The 21,424-nt window shown below is 51.0% G+C and overlaps 1 protein-coding gene across 1 annotated transcript; it reads left to right on the forward strand.

Annotated features, from left to right (window-relative positions):
* Nucleotides 1-13,224: 13,224 nt before the first annotated feature.
* LOC308166899 (pre-mRNA-processing factor 40 homolog A-like) lies at nucleotides 13,225-19,472 on the forward strand (the record flags this gene model as incomplete). Its single annotated transcript, XM_080541224.1, has 3 exons — nucleotides 13,225-13,252; nucleotides 17,057-18,136; nucleotides 19,447-19,472. 3 exons carry the CDS (start codon nucleotides 13,225-13,227, stop codon nucleotides 19,470-19,472), a joined length of 1,134 nt encoding a protein of 377 aa, XP_080397350.1.
* Nucleotides 19,473-21,424: the final 1,952 nt, after the last annotated feature.

Consider the following 21,424-nt stretch of genomic DNA (forward strand, 5'->3'; position numbering starts at 1 on the left):
TCTGTAGCCACTTCGAGATGTGAATGATCAATTCAAATAATCTGACCTCTTCTGTGTAGCGAGCATCTGAATCAATAGCTCCAGTCAGCCCGTGTCGTTGGAATCAGAACGTTGTTTGTTGTAGCGGGAATATCAAAATGTTACCTGATGTATTGATAATATGATGGATTGAATGTCTGCTTGTTATTTCATGTCCCTCGCTGACACTGATTGAAGTTCGTTGCCAGTGATGCAAACTTGTCACCTTTCAGTGAAATTCACAGTTTTTACCTCAAAATAGGTGACCTACGTGAATCATGTAGATCTGCAAAAACAATATTTTTGGGGGGGGGGGTCTACATATATCATCTCATCCAAGTCACATGATGCCCAAGCTAACATCTTCCTGTCTGCTGAACTCTGCTGCAGTTGAAATAAAAAGGTCTTAAGATGGAAGTAGAAACATAAGAAGTAATAACATATAATAACATTATTATTTCTATGTTGCGATAACTTCTCAACAGGATTTTACAGGGATCGTTCAAACTATCGTAATTCTTGAACTATGTGCAATCGAAAGAAATCCAACAGTTTCTGAAAGCAGAGAAGTTGCACTCTCTAGCCATTTAGGGTTATTACGGTAGTTCACCCCCCAAAAAAATGCATTGACCTCAAAGTGTCATGGAGTGATTTGAAGAGAAGCAGTATTTTAGCGGTGTTTTATACTTTAGTGAGTTTCTGTACATATATGTTTGTGATTGTGAAATGTCACGAAGACCATCTAGGCTAGGGTAACCAATCCACCTAAAAGTTTCATAGAGGACGACGATGTAAGTGACGAAGGACTGATTTCGATAGTTATGGAGATAGACTCCAGTTCTATGAGTGGAGCGGAGCCCCATAGGGGAGCTCTGCTCCTATTGGTTTACCCGCTACCTAAAGTAGCCAATGACTGAATTTTTCAATGCCTGCGCCCGCCTGGGGTGCTATATAAAGGGGCGTACTTCGCTCCATCATTCTCCCAAACATACAAAACAGCCGGGTTTGAACAAGTCGAAGTGGGCCAGCAGCCCTATGGGGCTCCGCTCCACTCATAGAACTGGAGTCTATCTCCATAACTATCGTTCTATATCGTGGAGCTCCGCCCCATAGGGGAGCTCTGCTCCTATTGGTTTAGGCGGAGCGAGCGAGGCCAAATGTACCCCCACTGAGACTATTAGTCCGAAACAATCTCAGCGGCACCCGGAGCTGACCACTGATGTTGGTTCAAGACAACCTTAAAAAGTTGGCCCAACCCACACCGAGTCTGCTCCACTGATCAAGCCCTTACGTGAGCACGTAGGGTTGTAGATCTAACGGAACATGCCCTGGAGGAGGGTCCCCTCCCCAGGCACATCCGTAATCATCCTGACAGCACTTGAATAGAATCCCCAACCAGGGTAATCCAAGTGCCTTCCCCACTACATCAGTCATCAGCAAAACTGAGGACAGAATGAGAAAAGGATGAGGAAGAAATATCACTGATCTAACCCTTACGTGAGCACGTAGGGTTGTTGATCTAACGGAACATTTCCTGGAGGAGGGTCCCCTCCCCAGGCACATCCGTATTCATCCTGACAGCACTTGAATAGAATCCCCATGACCAGGGTAATCCAAGTGCCTTCCCCACTACATCAGTCATCAGCAAAACTGAGGACAGAATGAGAAAAGGATGAGGAAGAAATATCTTTCAAGTAATACCGTACAAAAGGTGATGGCGACGACCAAGACGCCGCCTCACATATCTCCTCCACTCCCACTCCCCTGAGAATGGCCACTGATGTGGCCATGCCCCTGGTGGAATGAGCCCGAATGCCAGTCGGCACGGGCTGCCCCTTCGATTCGTATGCGAGGCTAATAGCCTCGCAAATCCAATGGGACAGCCTCTGCTTCGAGAGTGGTGCCCCGGCTTTCTGTCCGCCGTAGCAGATCAGAAGCTGGGGAGAAGATCTCAGTCCTGCCGTGCGCTTCACATAGTGTGCCAACGCGCGCACCGGACATAGACAATGTAAACGCCTCTCCCTCTCTCCGTCGTGAGGAGGAGGAAAAAAGGCGCTCAGAGCACAGCTCTGAACCCTAAACCCACGATTAACCTTAGGGATAAAAGCCGGGTTAGGGCGTAATACAGCTTTTGTTTCGTCATCAGATATGATCAAACAATCTGCCCGTGTCGAGAGAGCGCATAAATCACTCACTCGCTTAGCCGTTGTCAAGGCGAGGACTGAACAGTGTCGTTGTCGCAAAACCCTCATGACAAGCTGAGATGGCAGCCGCGTAAACTTTAATAGTTCCCGCCGCCAATCCCTTGTCAAACAGCGACTGTAAGAAGCACAAGAACGTTTCGACCCGACAGCAGACTGGGTCAACGTCCTGTCCCTCACACCACTGTGTAAACACTCGCCAGCGCGCCGCATATCCCTTTGCAGTGGATTGCGCGCGCGCACTCTGAATGGTCTGAATGACCGCGTCTGTCAGACCCCTCCGTTCTAACAAATCCCTCTCAGTAACCAGGCCATGAGGGGGCCCCCCATCATAGGCGGCCCCCTCACCAAGCCTCTGGCTTGAGAGAGTGCATCTTGTCGATGAGGTATGGGCCATGGGCCCTCTACCAACATCTCCATCAGTTCCGGAAACCACGGGGCTCCGGGACGGTCCGGGGCTACAAGAATTAACTCTAGCCTCTCTGACCTCACTCGTGCCAACAGTGGGAGGATAGATGTCAGGGGTGGGAACGCGTATAACAGGACCCTCGGCCATGGGTGGTGTGCGAATGCATCGACTCCCAATGGCGGGTTGTCCTGTTCGCGCAGGGAGAACCAAAGGCGACACTGCGCATTCGTCCGGGACGCAAACAGATCCACTTCTGCTTGCCCAACCGTGCCCAAATCAGAGACACAATGGAGGGTGCTAACCTCCAGTCGTCGTCCCTCGGGCCTCCCCGTGATAACAGATCTGCTCCTTCGTTGAGCAGACCTGGAATGTGGAGAGCTTTTAGCGAACTCAGGTGTGTGACAGCCCACAGCCATATATCTGTCGCTAGGCGATGAAGTGACGCTGAGCGTACTCCCCCTTGACGATTGATGTATGCTACTGTTGTCCTGTTGTCGGATCTGACTAACACGTCCAGATCCTTTAACACCGGGGCAAAATGAAGTAGCGTTAACTTCACCGCCTCGAGTTCCAGCAGGTTGATGTGACGCGTCTCTAACGGTCCCCATCTTCCTGCCACCGAACCTGCCTGACGCACTCCTCCCCACCCAGTCAACGACGCGTCCGTGAAGACTGGGTAGTGGGATGCCGGTCTGCCCATGGCGACTCCGCGCGGGTCTCTCCAGTAACTCAGGTCGGTTTCGACCGATCTCGGTATTACAATCAACTTGCGACGGACTCTCACTGGATCCAGCCGCAGTCGTGCGAACCACCTCTGCAGTCTGCGCATGTGTAATAGGCCTAAGGGGACCACTACATGGGCTGCAGACATCAGTCCTAGTAAGGACATCATTGACAGAGCGGTGATTGTATTTGTCACTCGACACACCCGGAGAGCTGACGTCAGTGTCGCTCTCCGTGGTGCCGATAAACTGGCCCTCATCTTGGCAGTATCCAACTGAATGCCTAGATAGGAAAACTGTTGAGCCGGCCACGGAGCACTCTTTGTCCAGTTGACAGCTAACCCCAGCTGAGTGAGGTGCTGCACCAGTGAAGTTGCGTCCCGAATGGCCCGATTTGGGCATTGGGCCAAGACCAGTAGGTCGTCGAGATATGCTAATATGCGTATCCCGTTTCGCCTCAGTGGTTCGAGTGCTGTCTGCACGCATTTGGAGAAAGTTCGAGGAGCAAGCGAGTACCCGAAGGGCAGGCGCGTGTACTCGTAAACCTTCCCTTGGAAGGCAAAACGTAGAAATTTCCTGTGCCTCTCTGTGATTGGCACATGAAAATACGCGTCCCTCAGGTCTATGCTGATTCCGTAGTCGCCCTTCTGTATACAAGACAGAAGGCGCCTCGTCGTCAACATACGAAAGGGGCGTTTCGCCACTCTCTCGTTGAGGACCCTTAAATCTAGTATGGGTCTCATGCCTCCGGATTTCTTTGGGACAAGGAAATACGGGGAGTACCACCCCATGTCCCACTGGTCCCTCGGAACCATTGTCACTGCGCCCTTTGTTAGGAGATTCGTAATCTCCTCCTGGAGCGCACGTGTTTTTATCGGGCAGGACAAAACAGTCTCTCTCACGCCCCTGAAGGATTTTCCTTCTTTTACCTCTTTATGAGGTAGCAGCCATGAAGAGGAAACCGGTGGTGGGGTCATTACCGACCCCTCCGCCAGTGAAACCGGGCCACGCTGCCGTGGGGGGCCGTAGCGGGCCCTCCCAGTGGTCAGTGGCGGGGGCTGGGGATGCCGAGTGGGGCATGGCTCTGTCTGTAGAGGTGGAGCCAGTGCCGCATCACACCGAAACCTCCGTTTCGCAGCCGTTGACGGTCTAGTCGTCACCACGGCGGAAGAAGAAGAGGTGGAAGGTCGCTGGAGGTGGCTGGCAAGGTGCTTCTTAGCCTCCTCCATCGCGGCCAGGCGCTCCGTCATGGTGACCATGGCGGGACCGAATAGCCCTTGTCTCTCTATTGGAGCATTCAGTAGGGCCATCCGGTCCGCCCCGGTCATGGTGGTGAGAGACAGCCACATCTGTCGCTGCTGCACCACCGCGTTTGCCATCAGGCGACCCCCACAAACCGCGACGCCCTGGGCCAGGTACATCGTCGCGGCACTGAGCTTGCTCAGAAGCACCGCCTCCGCTGCAGACAAACCGTTGGGTCGGTCTGTGGTGATTTTCGCAATGGCGGCGTTTAACACGGCGATGTTATTCGCCGCTGCTGCCGCCTGCGCACCGAGAGCGTAGCTCTTGTCTACCAGGGTGGCGTTAAACCTGTCACGCTGGTTGGGCGGCATAGGTTTTTTAGGCACCGACCAGGCGCTGGACCCCGGTACCAAGTAGGCGGCTAGCGCTGGTTCGAGCGGCGGGGAGCCGTTGGTCATCCCCTCCGCGAGCCCCTCCACTCTGGTAAAGGGCAAGAACGCCTTCACCGGCGCCCTGCCTGTGAGTGGTTCTCCCCACTTGTCCTCCACGAACTTATCTAAGCCCGGGAGGACAGCGTTAGGAGGTTGGTCCTGTCGCTTCGCCCTTTTCCCGTAAAAAAGTCCTTCTCCCAGAAGGACTCCGTTGGGGGAGGGGAGGCGGGACGGGGAATTGCCAACACGCCTGCCGCAGCTTCCAGGAGGCCCTGGAAGTCGTGGTGGAGTGATGGGGGGGCGAGGGCGGGGAGCACGTGAGCCTCTACCTGCCGCTCGCTCTCATCAGAGCTTTCTGATTCTGACACCGGCACCGACCACTCAGCTGGGTGAGGGCGGCGTGATGTCAGGGCCGGCTGAGCGGGCGGGACCATCCCTACTTGGGGAGGTGCCTGCCCAGAACGCCGCACTTGCTTGTCCTCCGCTGCTAGGAAATCGCAGCGGCAGGTGTCCCGGAGGAACTTCTTTGTGGTCGGCGGCGGACGATCCATCGCTGAAGGGAAAAGTCTCCTCCGCTGAAAAGTGTCCTCCGCTGCTTGGAAGTCGCAGCGGCAGGCGTCCCGGAGGAACTTCTCCATAGGCGGCGGACGATCCATCTTGAAGGGAAAAGTCTGGCGGGTCCTCCAGTCTTAGTAGTCGTCCTTCTCAGTCTTCAGATATAAACCCGTGCTGAACTTTTTGGGAGAATGATGGAGCGAAGTACGCCGCTTTATATAGCACCCCAGGCGGGCGCAGGCATTGAAAAATGCAGTCATTGGCTACTTTAGGTAGCGGGTAAACCAATAGGAGCAGAGCTCCCCTATGGGGCGGAGCTCCACGATATAGAACTTCTTCTGAACCAGGGTATGGAGGTTAGTTCTAGCGAATTTACCTGATAGAACATCGACATGCTAGAAACACATAACTACACATAATTAGATGATCATTATAAGTATTTAGAGATCTTTAAACTGTTGTTTATTATATCGAGTGGGTACTTTACAACTTCAAGTTTCGTGTTATGAATAAAAACGAGTCGGCGAGTGGTTTGCCCTAGGCTGCGTTCGTAAATTCGCTCTGGAAATCTGATCAGCAGTCATGGAATGCCTCTTGTCCAATCAAATTACTTGGTCCCTTTATGACGTTGAGCCCAGTGTGCCCTCCGGTGCTCTCAGAGCGAATTTACGAACGCTGCCCGAGACTGTCTCGCGTCCCCCTTTACCTCGCTTTTACGCTGCTTCTATAACATCAGGATCAGACACAGGGCGAGACTTTCAAAATAAAATTTTTTAATGGCTTCTGTGTGCTTTAGACTTGCGTAGAAGCGATTTTCTTGCGTTTAAAAAAAAAATCTGACCGGAAAATGTATTATTGTCGCCAGACCCACTGTGTGGGAATACGACGCGTGCGGATGAGAGACAACATATAAAACAAAACTTGCACTTATTGCTCGTGTGACATTGGTTAAGCTGCGCCCAAAACCCCGATATTTTGCCACGTGAAATGATAAGACAAGAGGCCACGATACGATAATCGCCGTAGGAGGCGATTCGACTGTCGGGATGTGAAGTTAGAATTTCTTCAAACTTGCAGTGGTAGCAACGGTGTGTGTGTTTTAGTAAATATAGCGTGTGGGTGTGTGTGTGGCCCTCCTGCTGTGAGAGGTGTGTGTGTGTGCCATATCTCAGTATGTAGGCTATGCAGTGTAAGTGAGTGTAAGTAAGTTTGTGAGTTTATTCTGTTATGTATGTTATTATATCTAATGTGTTGAGAAGCAATGGAAATGAATCAAGAAATTGATAGAGTAGGCTAACTTACATTATCATTGTTCTATATGCAACAGAACAGATCACACAGCATTGCTAATGAAAAGAATCAATGAATGTGAGTCTAATACCAATACTTGCTCAATAGGTCTTAAAATCTATTAAAAGTGTTCTTATAGGACTTCCGGTGGCGCGCGAACAGAGATGGCAGCCTAATAACAGAGCTCCGGTGTCAGCCTTAAATTACCCCTAATTCAAGATATTTTATGCACTCGAATTGATATATATCAACGTAATGATGGAGGGGGACAAACATAAGAGAAAGGGTACTGGGCTTCGAAAGACCTCTGAGAGAGGAACTGAGAAAGACGGAGCAGCTAGCAACAGAGCTAACGTTACCCCGACGAGACAAGATGGAGGCTTGAGAGAGAACGAAACGCTGGACTCGATTCGTAAAGTGGTGAGCGAAGTCGTGAATGCGGGTATGACAACTTGGCAAGCTGAATTGAAAAAGGACTTTTCCGAATTCCTCACGGATTTCCGAGAGGACATTAAGAAACAAATGGATGAACTCACGACAGGAGTGAACCAGCAAATCCAAGACGTGTTGGGCCGAGTGGAGGGGGCGGAGGAGCGCGTGGGGCAGATGGAGGACGGTGTGGCTGACATGGAGCGGTGGGACATCGGTGTCAAGGATGCCCTCACCCAGTTACTTGGTAATCAGCGGGCGTTGCAAGATAAAGTGTCTGACTTGGAAGGGAGGTCTAGACGCAACAAAATCAGGATCTACGGCATCCCAGAGGACTCGGAGGGTACCTCCGTAGCAGTGTTTGTTGAAAACCTGATAAAGTCAGAATTGGGAGGTGATCTTGACTGTGACCTGGGGATAGAGCGTGCCCACCGTGCCTTGGCGCCCAGACCACCCGGAGGAGCTCCACCGCGATCCATGGTCATCAGGTTCCTCCAGTTTACAGTGAAAGAAAAGGTCCTCTATACCGCCTGGAAAAAGCAACCCACTTACCAAAACAAACGTGTTTTTTTCGACCATGATTATGCGACGGACGTGCAGAACAAAAGAAAGGAATATATACCCATCAAGAAGGCGCTTAAGGAGAGGGGAATACGCTTCCAGACCCCGCTGGCTAGAATGCGTGTTTTTTTTAATACAGGCACCGTCATGTATAACAGCGCGACACAAGCAGCAGAGGACCTGCGGAGACGGGGATTCATCTTGGACGGAGCTGTTCGCGGGACCAAGGACAAGGGCATAACGGAGGAAACGCTGACTCGACTTCTACTGTGGGAGACAACCGAGCCCCGGAGGGGTGGAGCCCAGAACCAACATCAGCAGCAAGTCCGGGAGAGATTGAAGCAGTTTCGTCGGGGCGATGTGGATTCTACAGCAGATAATGAGTGAGTGATTCACTTCAGCCCAGACTCTTATTTTTTTTTTTCAAGATGTTAACATAGGCTGACACCGACAGTTCATAGACAGTCACTAGACTCTTTTTTTTCCTTCAGCCTATTCGGTCATTGACCAAGAGCCACATCTTTTTAATTTTTAATTTTTGCAACAGAGGGGCCCCACCTAGTGGCCAGCACCCCTCATTACCAAAGGGATGTTACAAGAGCAAGGTTTGACACAACGTAATGCATTATCAACATTATAACATACTTTCATTGAATGTAAATGGATTAAATAGTCCAATCAAAAGAAGTAAGATGGTGCCCCGCGGTGGTGTAGCGGTCTAAGCACTAGCCACTAGTGCAAGCTGCCCACCGGAGACTGGGATCGAATCCCAGCTCGCCAGATCCGGATATGACCGGGGCACACAGAGGGAGCGGCATATTGAGCGGCCGCTCCCGAGGGCGGTATAGGAATAGTTCCGGACAAGGATCCGTCGCGCAACACCGCCCCCTGGGTGCCGGAATAACGGTGCTGGGCTCGAGGAGCCAGTCAGCTAGTCTGCCTGGCGGCCTCCTCTGGGACTGCCGGCCACGGGGTCGTGCGGCGGATCCTACGCAATAGGCAGGGGATAATTGGATGCTAGGTTGGGTTCAATTGGCTACCAAATTGGGTGAAAAAGGGGATAAAATCAAAAAAATCAAAATAAATAAATAAATAAATAAGATGATAGCCAAAATAAAAAGGGAGAGAGTAAATATAGCGTTTTGGCAGGAAACTCACCTTTCTGTCACTGAACATGAAAAACTAAAGAAAATGGGGTTTAGGAACACTTTTTTCTCATCATATAAAAATGGGGAAAAAAGGGGCGTCGCTATATTGATTTCAAATTCAGTTCGGTTTGAACTCATATCGGAACTAAATGATAGGGAGGGCAGGTTTGTTATGATAAAGGGAAAAATAGATGAGAAAGAGGTGACATTGTTTAATGTTTACTACCCCCGGGTAGTGATTTATCGTTTTTTAGAAAGGTATTTGATTTGATCGTATCAGAGACTCGCGGGACCCTTATCTGTGCCGGAGACTTTAATATACTTCTTAACCCTTTGTTAGACACGACTAATAAGAAAAGAAAGCGGACTTCTACTGAAAAACGAATAAACTAGGTACTTAACGACCTGGGATTAGCTGATGTATGGCACTCTAAACATGGGTCACTTATTACTCTGCACGACACACAGCTTATTCAAGACTAGACTCTGTGTTTATGTATAATAGGGATCTGCACAGGTTGACAGACTGTAGAATAGGCCAGAGGGACCTCTCAGATCACTCTGGGGTCTATCTAACTTTACATTTAGATGGTAGACAGAGGAAGACACTGTGGCGGCTAAATACGGGTATGTTAAATGATCCCACCTTTAGAACCTCCATGGAGACAGATCTAGGGACATACTTACAGGACAACGATAATGGGGAAGTGAACCCTGGTATATTGTGGGATGCAGCCAAAGCAGTCCTCAGGGGGAAGATAATAGCCAGGATGGCTATGTTGAAAAAGTTAAAAACTAAAAGATTATCAGACCTGCAGGATAAATTGAGAGACCTGGAACAAACGCATGTGGTTAACAAAGAGCGCTCTACAATACACCAGATTAGGGCTGTCAAGCAGGAAATCGATAAAATACTTAGTGAGGAAGTAGAGAAAAACATAAGGTTTATGAAACAAAGATATTATGAGGCAGGGCCCAAAGCAGCAAAATTGCTGGCTTGGCGGCTTAAAAAACAACAGGCAGAAAACACTATTCATAAGATCAGACACCCTGTTACGAATAAGGTTACCAGTAGTCTGGAAGGTATACAAAAATCATTTGAAACTTATTATAAATCTTTATATTCCCAGTCGGATCAGGCTGATAGACAAACAATAGTTGAATTTCTGAATAATTTAGACCTCCCGACTATTGGAAAAGAAATTAATTCTAAACTTATCTCACCAATAACAAAAGAGGAAATAGATAAAGCTATCTCAAGTCTGAACACTAATAAGTCACCTGGCACAGATGGGTTCCCCCCAGAGTGGTACAAGTCTATGAGAGAACACCTACTCCCCTTGTTAGAGACATGCTTTAACCATGTTTTTAATCGAGGCTCCCCGCCCCCTTCTTGGAGGGAGGCCTTCATATCAGTTATACCTAAGGAAGGGAAGGATAAGATGGATTGTAAAGGATATAGGCCCATCAGTGTTTTAAACGGCGACTACAAACTTTATGCTACCATTTTAACGAAGAGGATGGAAACAGCAATGCCTCTGTTAATAGATGAAGATCAGACAGGATTCATAAAGAACAGACAAGCCCAGGATAATATAAGGAGAGCTCTGCATGTGATTGAGAAGATTAATAAGGAAAAGGTTAGTGCCGTTATTCTTAGTTTGGACGCTGAAAAAGCTTTTGATTCAGTAGGGTGGGAATTTTTATACTTAGTAATGAACAGATTTGGCTTTAGTGACGATTTTATACTCTGTATTCAAGCACTTTACTCTTCTCCTACTGCAAGGATGAAGGTCAATGGTGTGATATTCTGACGTGTAGCAAGAATATAATGTATAAATGATGAGACACACACTGGATATCAACTGGACTCTTTAGTTATTCGACGTGCTCGCATTACAGCATATGCATTGACTGACTCCAGACTGCGCATGACCGGGTCTTGACTCTTGACAGTGTATCTAGTCTACCACCAGGTGGCAGTAGGTGGTCTAAACATTACATCACTCCTTTTTTTAAATAAATGATAAAGTGCATAACATTTAGCACATACACTGGTTCCTGAACTAAAACATGGCTCTCAACAAAGTAGCAAATCAAAATACATTCTTTGTGTTACTTTAATCAGTCTATTGTTCTCAGATTTATATAGATGTATCCCCTGGGTGCCGGAACCCCTGGGTGCCGGAATAACGGTACTGGGCTCGAGGAGCCAGTCAGCCTAGTCTGCCTGGCGCCCTCCTCTGGGACTGCCGGCCACGGGGTCGTGCGGCGGATCCTATGCAATAGGCAGGGGATAATTGGATGCTAAGTTGGGTTAAATTGGCTACCAAATTGGGTGAAAAAGGGATAAAATCTGGAAAAAGAAAAAAAAAAAAAAAAAAATGTATAACATTCAAACAGTCCATTAACTTGGAACATTGTTAACTCAGAAGAACATGTTAACAGTCCTTTGGTACTCCTGCTCTTCAATCGAAGTCACGCAGGTATGCGGGAGGTTGTCTGTTCTCCCTAACTGGATACCTCGGCGGAGGTGCGGGTGGAGGCGTAGCTGGGCCTACTTCCTCACTGACCTCTGAACTTAAGTCCATTAGAGTGTCTGGGTTGTCTCGGACAATCTTCTTAAAGAATGAACTGTTCCTAGTGGTGGTGTAACCACTTCTTCCAGCTGTTATCATGGAACCTTTGACATCGATGACTGTGAGCGGCTCTGCGTTGTAAGGCGTAGTAAGCTTGTTCTGTTTTGGTTGACGACACAGGACGGTGTCTCCTGGCTTGATGTTAGAAGGCGTAGCGTGTCGTCGAGCATCTGAAAGAGCTTTCATCTTTGCCTTGGCCTCTCTGTCGATTCTGCGTATCTCTTCGTCAGCAGGGATGGTGATTGTGTCTGCTGAGGGTAGCTTGGTGGTCATCTTCCGTTGGAATAGTAACTCGGCAGGTGACGTGTTCGTCGTGCTGTGGGGAGTGGACCTGTACTCACGCAGGAAGACGTGCAGCTGTTGTTTCCATGGCATCCTCTGCATCTGGGCGATTCTGATTACTTTCCCGACGGTGCGCATGAATCTCTCAGCTGTGGCATTAGCTTGTGGCCATAGAGGTGTTATCTTCCTGTGCTTGAACCCTAGGTAGTTGGCAAACTCAGCGAACTGGTTGCTGTTGAAAGGAGGTCCGTTGTCAGTCTTAACAACTCTTGGGATTCCAAACATGGAGAAGACTTTGTCTTGGAGAAGACCTGGTGAGCGGTCTGTGATGAAACGCCATGAGTCATTTATGATGTGTGCACTGACCTGTTGCAGGATTGTGTCTTTCAATGTCTCTCGCTGTATCTCTTGTAGTGTCATCGCCTTGGGTGTTGCTTGAAGTGCTACGAAGTTAACGTACTCCTCTGCAACCTTGGATGCTCTTGTGTTTTGTGACGACTGTACCGGGAGGGGGTGTCTAGACATGTAGTCAGCTGGATTGTCAGCTCCTTTTCTATATTCCACTCTGAAGTTGTACGGCTGTAGTCTGAGGCCCCATCTCTCGATCCGTGCAGGTTGTTTTGATCTCGGGTTATTCCATATCATCTCCAATGGTTTGTGGTCGGTTACCATGGTGAATGGATGTCCATACAGATACAGGTGAAAATGTTCGCAGCTCCAGATGATGGCTAGGGCCTCACGTTCTGTTTGCGAGTATCTCGTTTCTACATCGCTGAGTGCGCGGCTGGCGTAGGCTATGATGCGCTTCTCTCCCCCTCCTCCTTTCTGACAGAGGATGGCGCCTAGCCCCACCGGACTTCCATCAACAATGAGCTCCGTCTCCTTCCTGGGATCGAAATATGACATTGTTGTGTCGCTCGTCAGGCTGTCCTTGAGCGTCTGGAGTGCCGTAGCTTGATCACTGCCCCACTGCCACGGAGCGTCCTTCTTCGTGAGCCCACGGAGCGGTGCAGTGATGGTTGAGTAGTCCTTTATGAACCTGGCGCAGTAGTTGGCCATGCCCAGAAGACTTCTGATCTCACCTGGATCTTTGGGGTCGCTGGCGTCGTGAATGGCTGACACCTTCTTTGGATCTGCAGAAATCTCGTCGGCAGAAAAAATGAACCCAAAGAATTCAAGGCGCTGCTTGTTGAATTCGCATTTGTTGCGATTGAGTGTCAAACCACTGTCTTTCAGTCTTTTAAACACTGCTCTCAGAGTGTCATCGTGTGCTTCCTGAGAGACGCCATAGATGATGATGTCATCGCTGAGGTTCTTCACGCCCGGTATACCTTGCAGCGTCTGGCAGATGGCGTTCTGGAATACTTCAGCGGCGGATGATATACCGAAGTTCAGGCGTTTGTATCTGTTGTGAAGGCCCACAGTTTAGAGCCAGTTTAGTTTCCCCAAACCAGCCCTATTTTGCCCCTGTTATTTACTTTATTATTTTCTATACTATTCCTGTACGTTTATGAAGGTGTATGTATTGTTATTGTAATGTTTATGTATATGTTTAATGACGTGGTATATCCGGGGTGTGTCCGTGACCCGGATGCTAGGTTCGGTGGTGTATATATGGGGACGGAAGTGCTCTGTGAGTCAGTGTGACGAGAATCAGAACGAGAGAGAGTAACGAGAGAGAAACGAAAAGTCGATCTAAGATGGCGGAGTCAGTAACACGCACACCGTGCTGAAGCTGAACCAGTTTAGCTGTGTCCCCGTTAGCTAGCCTTGCCAGCCGCCGGCTGCTACCGTTGGACTAAGCGAGACCCAGTGTGGACAAAGCCGTCGCCTTCACGAGGTGGACTGCGACCGACCGTGGATCACCGGACCTGAGCCTTCACACCTCGTCGTGGACTCCGAAGAAGCCCCTTTCCCTTCAAGTTGCTACGTCACCCCCCCCCTTTTGTCTGCTGCCTTCCTCGAAAGCACATGCGAGCTCCAACCAGGCCTCAACGCGCTCCTTGCAGTCCGGGACTCTGAGCCTTTTCCAGGCTAGGTACTGTGAGTGAGTGATTGAGTGTGTGTGTGGCCGGCGGGGAGGGAGTATATATATGGGGATGTATATATCCTTTGTATAATAAATGTGTTTGTTCATCTTTGCTCCATTACCGTGTGTTTAGTTGTTTGTATGCTAAGGCTAATGCTAATTCCAATGCTAATGCTAATGCTAATTCCAATGCTAATGCTAATGCTAATTCCAATGCTAATGCTAACGATGGTAATGCTAGTCTAAAGGTTTGCTGGCGCCCCCTACCTCTATCCTCCTACACTGCCTATTTAGCTCAGAGTTAGTTAGATAACCAGCCCTTCCTAAATTCTACAGTCCTTTTAGCTACTCCCTGGTTACAATTGGTCCTTCGAGCCGGATAGGTAGTGTAGTGATAGCATGGCTGAGCGCAGCCAACCAGACCAGACAGTTACCCCCCCTTCTCCGCCCCCTGAGCCAGAGCCACGACCACAGAGAGTCCCGCGGTTGCCTCCGAGGTTACAGGAGTATGAGCTTGAGCTCGAAAGCTCACTGAGTGGTAGCGAGGAGCGCACTCCACGGGATACAGTGGTCGGAGAGGCCGAGGTGTCCGCCGGCGCGCGGGTGGCTAGCACCGAGACAGCCCTCAAAGAGCACCAGCCTGAGGATGAGATGGCAGAACAGCAGGGTTTTGCCGTAGAAACGGAAGAGCAGGAAGGAGAGGCCCGGTCCGACAGCGCCTGCGGGCGGAAGAGGGAGGGCCTCAGCCTTAACGATCTGCCTCCCAGTACGGCGCGCTCGAGACCTAGCTCCTGCCGTTCAGTGGCTTCCTCCCGGTCCAGGGTTTCCGTGGGCAGTTCTGCCTCTGGGGCGGATAGCCTGCACTCCAGAGGGAGTAGTGCCGCGCTGTCAGAATGTATGCGCCAACAGGCCGAGATGGCGTTAGAGCGGGAACGCCTCCAGTTCGAGCGTGAACGCTTCCAGATGGAGGGGGCGGAACGCGCGGCGGCGAGGCAGCGCCAGGAGGCGCTAGAACGTGAACGCCTCCAGATGAACGGAGCGGAACGTGCGGCGGAGAGACAGCACCAGGAGGCGTTAGAGAGGGAACGCATCCAGATGGAGGGGGCGGAACGCGCGGCGGAGAGGCAGATGGCGAGAGAGCAACTGCACGCGGAGACGATAGCGGAAATGATGCAGACCATGCGCGACGTGTGCATCAGCAGAGCTCCGTCGGCCCGTAGCTCCAGAGCATCATCCGCACGGCCCTCTCGAGTGCCATCTCCTGAACCCCCCGCCGATGGCTCCATGACCCCCGCCATGACTGTCCAACTACAGGCCCAGCTGACCACCTGGAAGGAAGAGGACCAGGGACCCGACCGCTACGCGGCCCAGAGGGAGCCAGCGTCGCTGCCCGGGAGGGGAGCCATTCACCAAGAGCGTAGCACACCCCTAGGTCCTCCAGGGAACCAAAATACATGCAGGCCGGACACCCAGACCGTCACTCCAGCCCCGATCATCCACTACAGGATGTTTCCCCAGGTGGAGGGACCCAAGTTTCCCTTCTTCAAGGACGAGGACAGGAGCCAGTATGTGGAACTACGCATCTGCCTAGACACGCTCTTGGACGACTCCTGCTCAGAGTCCTACAAATATGCGATTCTCCTTCAGCATGTGAGGAACCCCAGAGCCCACAACATGGTTCTGGCCCATGCCTCCGCACCGACACCTCACACCAGCGCGCTCGCCGACTTGGATGCCCGCTACGGTCGTCCCTGGAACCACGCCCTTGCTGAACTGCAAGCCCTCGAACAGCAGGCCCCCATCAAGGATGACCGGGCGCTGGATGACTTCGCGCTCCGCGTGCACACCTTGGTTGGAATGCTGAAGACGCAGGGCCCAGCTGGCGCCAGCGAGATCAACAGCACCTCCAACGTAGAGCGGCTGCTCCGCAAGATCCCACGCTTCCGGCAGGAGAGGTTCCGGCGACAGCAGCGCGTTCGTAACCCCGGGAAGTTGGGTCTGAGCATGGCTGCCTTCGCGGAGTTCCTACTGGAGGAAGTGCATGACACCAACGTAGACGCCATGGGTTACGCTGAGCCGAAGAAGGAGAGGGAGAAGGGAGACCGCTGGGACGGACCGAGCTCGAACAGAGGACGCCCAGTAGGAGTGCTGCACACGGAGGAGGAGCCTCGGAGAGAGAGGAAAGCCCGACCTGAGGGAAAGGATTCCTCTCAACCCCCTCAAAAGGGACGGAGAGGTCCACCGCCATGTCCGTACTGCACCAGCGAGCACTGGTTCAATGAGTGCAGTGACTTCAACAACCTGAGTACCGAGGCCAAGCAGAGGTGGCTCGAGGAGAACAAGAGGTGCTGGAACTGTGGGCGCGACCATCTGGCTAAGAACTGCACCTTGAGGAGAAAGTGCAACCGCTGTGAGGAGGTCCACCTCAACATCCTACACGAGGTCTCCCTCGCCAGGTCCACGGAGGGCACCAGAAGCCCTAGGTCCGGTAGCGCACCGGAAGAGGCAACACCTGTCTACTACCTAGACCCAGCCCGGAGCAGCGGCTCCAAGGTCCTACTGAAGGTGGTGAAGGTCCGACTTCACCACAACAACGCTGTGTACGACACGTACGCCGTTCTAGACGACGGGTCGGAACGGACCATCCTTCTCCAGGGGGCAGTGCGCCAGTTGGGGCTCCAAGGGACTGCGGAGAAGCTGACTCTGCGCACGATACGTCGCGACCTTAAAGAGGTCACCGGGGCGAGAATCAACTTCTCTATCTCCCCGGCGGGGCGGCCGTCGGACAGATATCGGCTTCGGAATGTCTTCACCGCAGACCAGCTAGCGCTCTCCCGCTACGACTACCCCCTGGAGAGATTACGCGCAAGATATTCCCACCTACGGCGAGTAGACCTACATCCGATAGAAGGAGCGGAGCCAACCCTTCTCATCGGCTCGGACAACGCTGAACTGATCGTGTCGCTCCGTCCTCCGCTGAGAGGACCACGAGGCTGCCCGATGGCTGTTAAGACTGCGCTTGGGTGGGCCCTCCAAGGCGCTACCGAGTGGAGAGATAGAGACGGGAGAGCTACGTCATCCCTCCATGTCCGAACCGAAGAAGCAAACCAACCAACAGGACCGCCTGGAGTGGAATCTATTGCTGCCAGTGCACCTGGAACAGTTAGTACCACAAATGGTTCACCACAGGATGACCAACCAAAGAAGAAGTCTCTGTGGACAGAGCATAAGTCTCTGGATGGGAAGACCTACTTCTACAACACCGAGACTAAACAGTCCTCATGGGAGAAACCAGACGACCTGAAATCTCCTGCTGAGCAAATGTTGTCTAAGTGCCCGTGGAAGGAGTACAAGTCTGACACGGGAAAGCCTTACTACTACAACTCCCAGACTAAGGAGTCCCGGTGGACCAAGCCCAAAGAGCTGGAAGATCTGGAAGCGATGATCAAAGCGGAGGAGAATGGGACGGTAGAAGCTGCAGCTCCTGGCACCGCCCCCGTCCCCACTCTTCAGGTTGATCCTGCTGCTACCATGGCGACCATGATGGACATGGAGGCCATGGCGGCAACAGCTGTTGCCGAGGAACACCTGCAGGTGGCCATGCACCCTCACGTGGCCGAGGTCAGCATTGACGCACCCGTCAACTCCGTCGAGTACACGTCAGCCATGGAAGTCTCAGCCAGTATTGTAGACGCCTCCAAGGAGGAAAGGCCGGAGTTGGCGAAGAAAACGTACAAGTGGAACCCAAAAGAGGAGGCCAAGCAGGCCTTCAAAGAGCTTCTGAAGGAGAAGGGTGTTTCATCTAACGCGTCATGGGAGCAAGCCATGAGAATGATCATCAACGACCCACGCTACAGCGCCCTGCCCAAGCTGAGTGAGAAGAAGCAAGCGTTTAAGGCCTACAAGGCTAAGAAGGAGAAGGAACAAGCCAAGCAGCTCAGGAAGAGGAACTGGGAGGCGCTGAAGAACATTCTGGACAACATGGCCAACGTCACCTACCGCACCACCTGGTCCGAGGCCCAGCAGTACCTGCTGGACAACCCCACCTTCGCTGAGTACGAGGAGCTGCAGAACATGGACAAGGAAGACGCTCTGATCTGCTTCGAGGAGCACATCCGCGCCCTGGAGAAGGAGGAGAAGCAGAAGACTCTGCTGAGGGAGAGAGACAACTTGTCCGAAGGTGCCGTGGTACTGGTGATCGACCAGTCCCTTCCACGCGCCGCCTGGCAGACAGGCAGAGTGACCAAGGTCCTGCCGGGTCCGGATGGAAGGGTGCGGACGGCCATCGTGGACGTTGGTGGTCGCACTTACCCCCGACCTGTGGCACGCCTGATTGAGCTCCCTCAAATGACGAAGGACACTATCACCTCCTACCTCACGCTGCTAGAGCAGCCTAGCCAGTGTGCCTTCCCTAGTTAACTGAAACCGAGGGTTTCATGGGGCGGCTGTTGTGAAGGCCCACAGTTTAGAGCCAGTTTAGTTTCCCCAAACCAGCCCTATTTTGCCCCTGTTATTTACTTTATTATTTTCTATACTATTCCTGTACGTTTATGAAGGTGTATGTATTGTTATTGTAATGTTTATGTATATGTTTAATGACGTGGTATATCCGGGGTGTGTCCGTGACCCGGATGCTAGGTTCGGTGGTGTATATATGGGGACGGAAGTGCTCTGTGAGTCAGTGTGACGAGAATCAGAACGAGAGAGAGTAACGAGAGAGAAACGAAAAGTCGATCTAAGATGGCGGAGTCAGTAACACGCACACCGTGCTGAAGCTGAACCAGTTTAGCTGTGTCCCCGTTAGCTAGCCTTGCCAGCCGCCGGCTGCTACCGTTGGACTAAGCGAGACCCAGTGTGGACAAAGCCGTCGCCTTCACGAGGTGGACTGCGACCGACCGTGGATCACCGGACCTGAGCCTTCACACCTCGTCGTGGACTCCGAAGAAGCCCCTTTCCCTTCAAGTTGCTACGTCACCCCCCCCCTTTTGTCTGCTGCCTTCCTCGAAAGCACATGCGAGCTCCAACCAGGCCTCAACGCGCTCCTTGCAGTCCGGGACTCTGAGCCTTTTCCAGGCTAGGTACTGTGAGTGAGTGATTGAGTGTGTGTGTGGCCGGCGGGGAGGGAGTATATATATGGGGATGTATATATCCTTTGTATAATAAATGTGTTTGTTCATCTTTGCTCCATTACCGTGTGTTTAGTTGTTTGTATGCTAAGGCTAATGCTAATTCCAATGCTAATGCTAATGCTAATTCCAATGCTAATGCTAATGCTAATTCCAATGCTAATGCTAACGATGGTAATGCTAGTCTAAAGGTTTGCTGGCGCCCCCTACCTCTATCCTCCTACACTGCCTATTTAGCTCAGAGTTAGTTAGATAACCAGCCCTTCCTAAATTCTACAGTCCTTTTAGCTACTCCCTGGTTACAGTATCTTCTTAGCCCGAGGTGTGTTGTGAACGTTGTGATGTAACGACTCTCTGGATGCAGCTCGAGCTGGTGGTAGCCTGCTGTGAGGTCCAACTTCGAGAATACCTTGGCACCGTTCAGCTCGTGTATTACATCGTCCATTGTTGGGGTGATATGTCGTTCTCGCTGAATTGCTGTGTTCGCCTGACGCATATCAACGCAGATTCGGACTTTATCAGGGTCTTTTGGCTTCGGTGGTGTGACGATCGGGGAAACCCAGGGTGTTGGTCCAGATATAGTTTCAATGATACCGTCGTTCTCCAGCTTCTGAAGCTCCGCCTCGACCTTCTGACGGACATGGAAAGGGACCCGTCTGTGCGGCTGGCACGTCGGTTGGATGTCGGGGTCTATATGCAGTTTCACCTGGAAGTCTTTCAGCTTTCCGATTCCGGTGAAAAGCTCTGGGTAGCTCTGCACGAGTTCATCTGCGACAGTACGCCCACTGGGTGGCATCACTGGCGGCGTGTTCACCATATTGATGATCTGGATCAGCCCTAGTTCACTGGCAGTTGCGTAGCTGAGCAGAGATTGTCCGGCGTCGCCTCTGAGAACGTAGAACACACTCTCTGTCCGCTTGTTAGTAGCCTGTACTTTGCATGCAAATTTACCAATGATAGGTAGAGCGTTGTTGGACCCATATGGAAATATTTTGATCATGGCTGTGCTGAGCATAGGCTTTGGGTCAAGTGTGTTTAACACACCTTCATTAATTATGTTGACAGCTGCTCCTGAATCAATCAGTATTTTAACACTGACTCCATTCAGCTTGATGTTGGTCTGGGGTTGCTGTATACTTGTGCTGTTGATTACATACACATACCTTTCGTCTCCACTTGATGAGTCTCTTGATTTGGTCTCGGAGCATGCTGTCACCTGGTTCACTTTCTTAGTGCTCCGCTGCTTGTAGTGAGCTGTGTCTTCCTCTTGGCTTTGATGTGCTAATTTCTGACCACGGCAGTGTTTGGCATAGTGGTTAGGCTTTCCACAGGCCCTGCAGTCCTTCCCTCTGGCTGGACAGTCACCCTCGTGTGGATAATTTCCTCCACAGTTTCTACATTGCAAGCTCTTCTCTTTGCGCCTGTATGGTGCATGTTGCTGTTTGGCGCCCTTGAGATGCAGTGCATTAATTGCGGTGACAGCCTTCTCTTCTATGCTTTCTGCCTGTTGTTCAGAGATCTCTAACATTCTCCCTAGGTCTAACATATTAGTCAAAGTCATGTTTGGCTCTCTGAGCGCTCTCCTGCGCAGCCGGGATGAGGTACAGCTCTGTATTATTTGCGCGACTATTTCTCTGTCTGCATCTGCAAATTCACAATCTTTAGCTAGCATCCTCAGTCTGGTATGAAATGTGTCTAAAGACTCACCGGGAAGCTGTATGGCTTGTCTGAACTTGTACACAAGGTATTGTGTGTTCTTTTTCGGTGAGAAATATCCGTGGAGCTTCGTTTTTGTGTTTTCATAGTCATCACTGTCGTCAGCCAGCGTGTCGTAGATATCATGGACTCTCTCTCCAGCTAAGTGAAGCAGCAGTGCCCTCTTCCTTATTTCTTGAGTGATGTTTGTGGCTACGGTGTAATTTTCAAATCGGTTGATCCATTTGTTCCATCGCGTTCCAAGCGAACTGGGATCGGTTTCTGTGTCGAATGGCTGTATGGCCATGTGGCCCGAAAATGCCGACTGCATGATACTAGCGTTAGCCTGGGTAGCTTAGCCAACTACTCACTTCGACTTTTCAGGACGGATTCTTCTTCTTCCTCCTTCAAAAATCGACACTGGTGGCGTTTCCACTTTGAATCCTCGTCGCCATTGTGATATTCTGACGTGTAGCAAGAATATAATGTATAAATGATGAGACACACACTGGATATCAATTGGACTCTTTAGTTATTCGACGTGCTCGCATTACAGCATATGCATTGACTGACTCCAGACTGCGCATGACCGGGTCTTGACTCTTGACAGTGTATCTAGTCTACCACCAGGTGGCAGTAGGTGGTCT

The sequence above is a fragment of the Nansenia antarctica genome (assembly GCF_963989245.1).
Source record: "Nansenia antarctica genome assembly, chromosome: 10".
NCBI lineage: Eukaryota > Metazoa > Chordata > Actinopteri > Argentiniformes > Microstomatidae > Nansenia > Nansenia antarctica.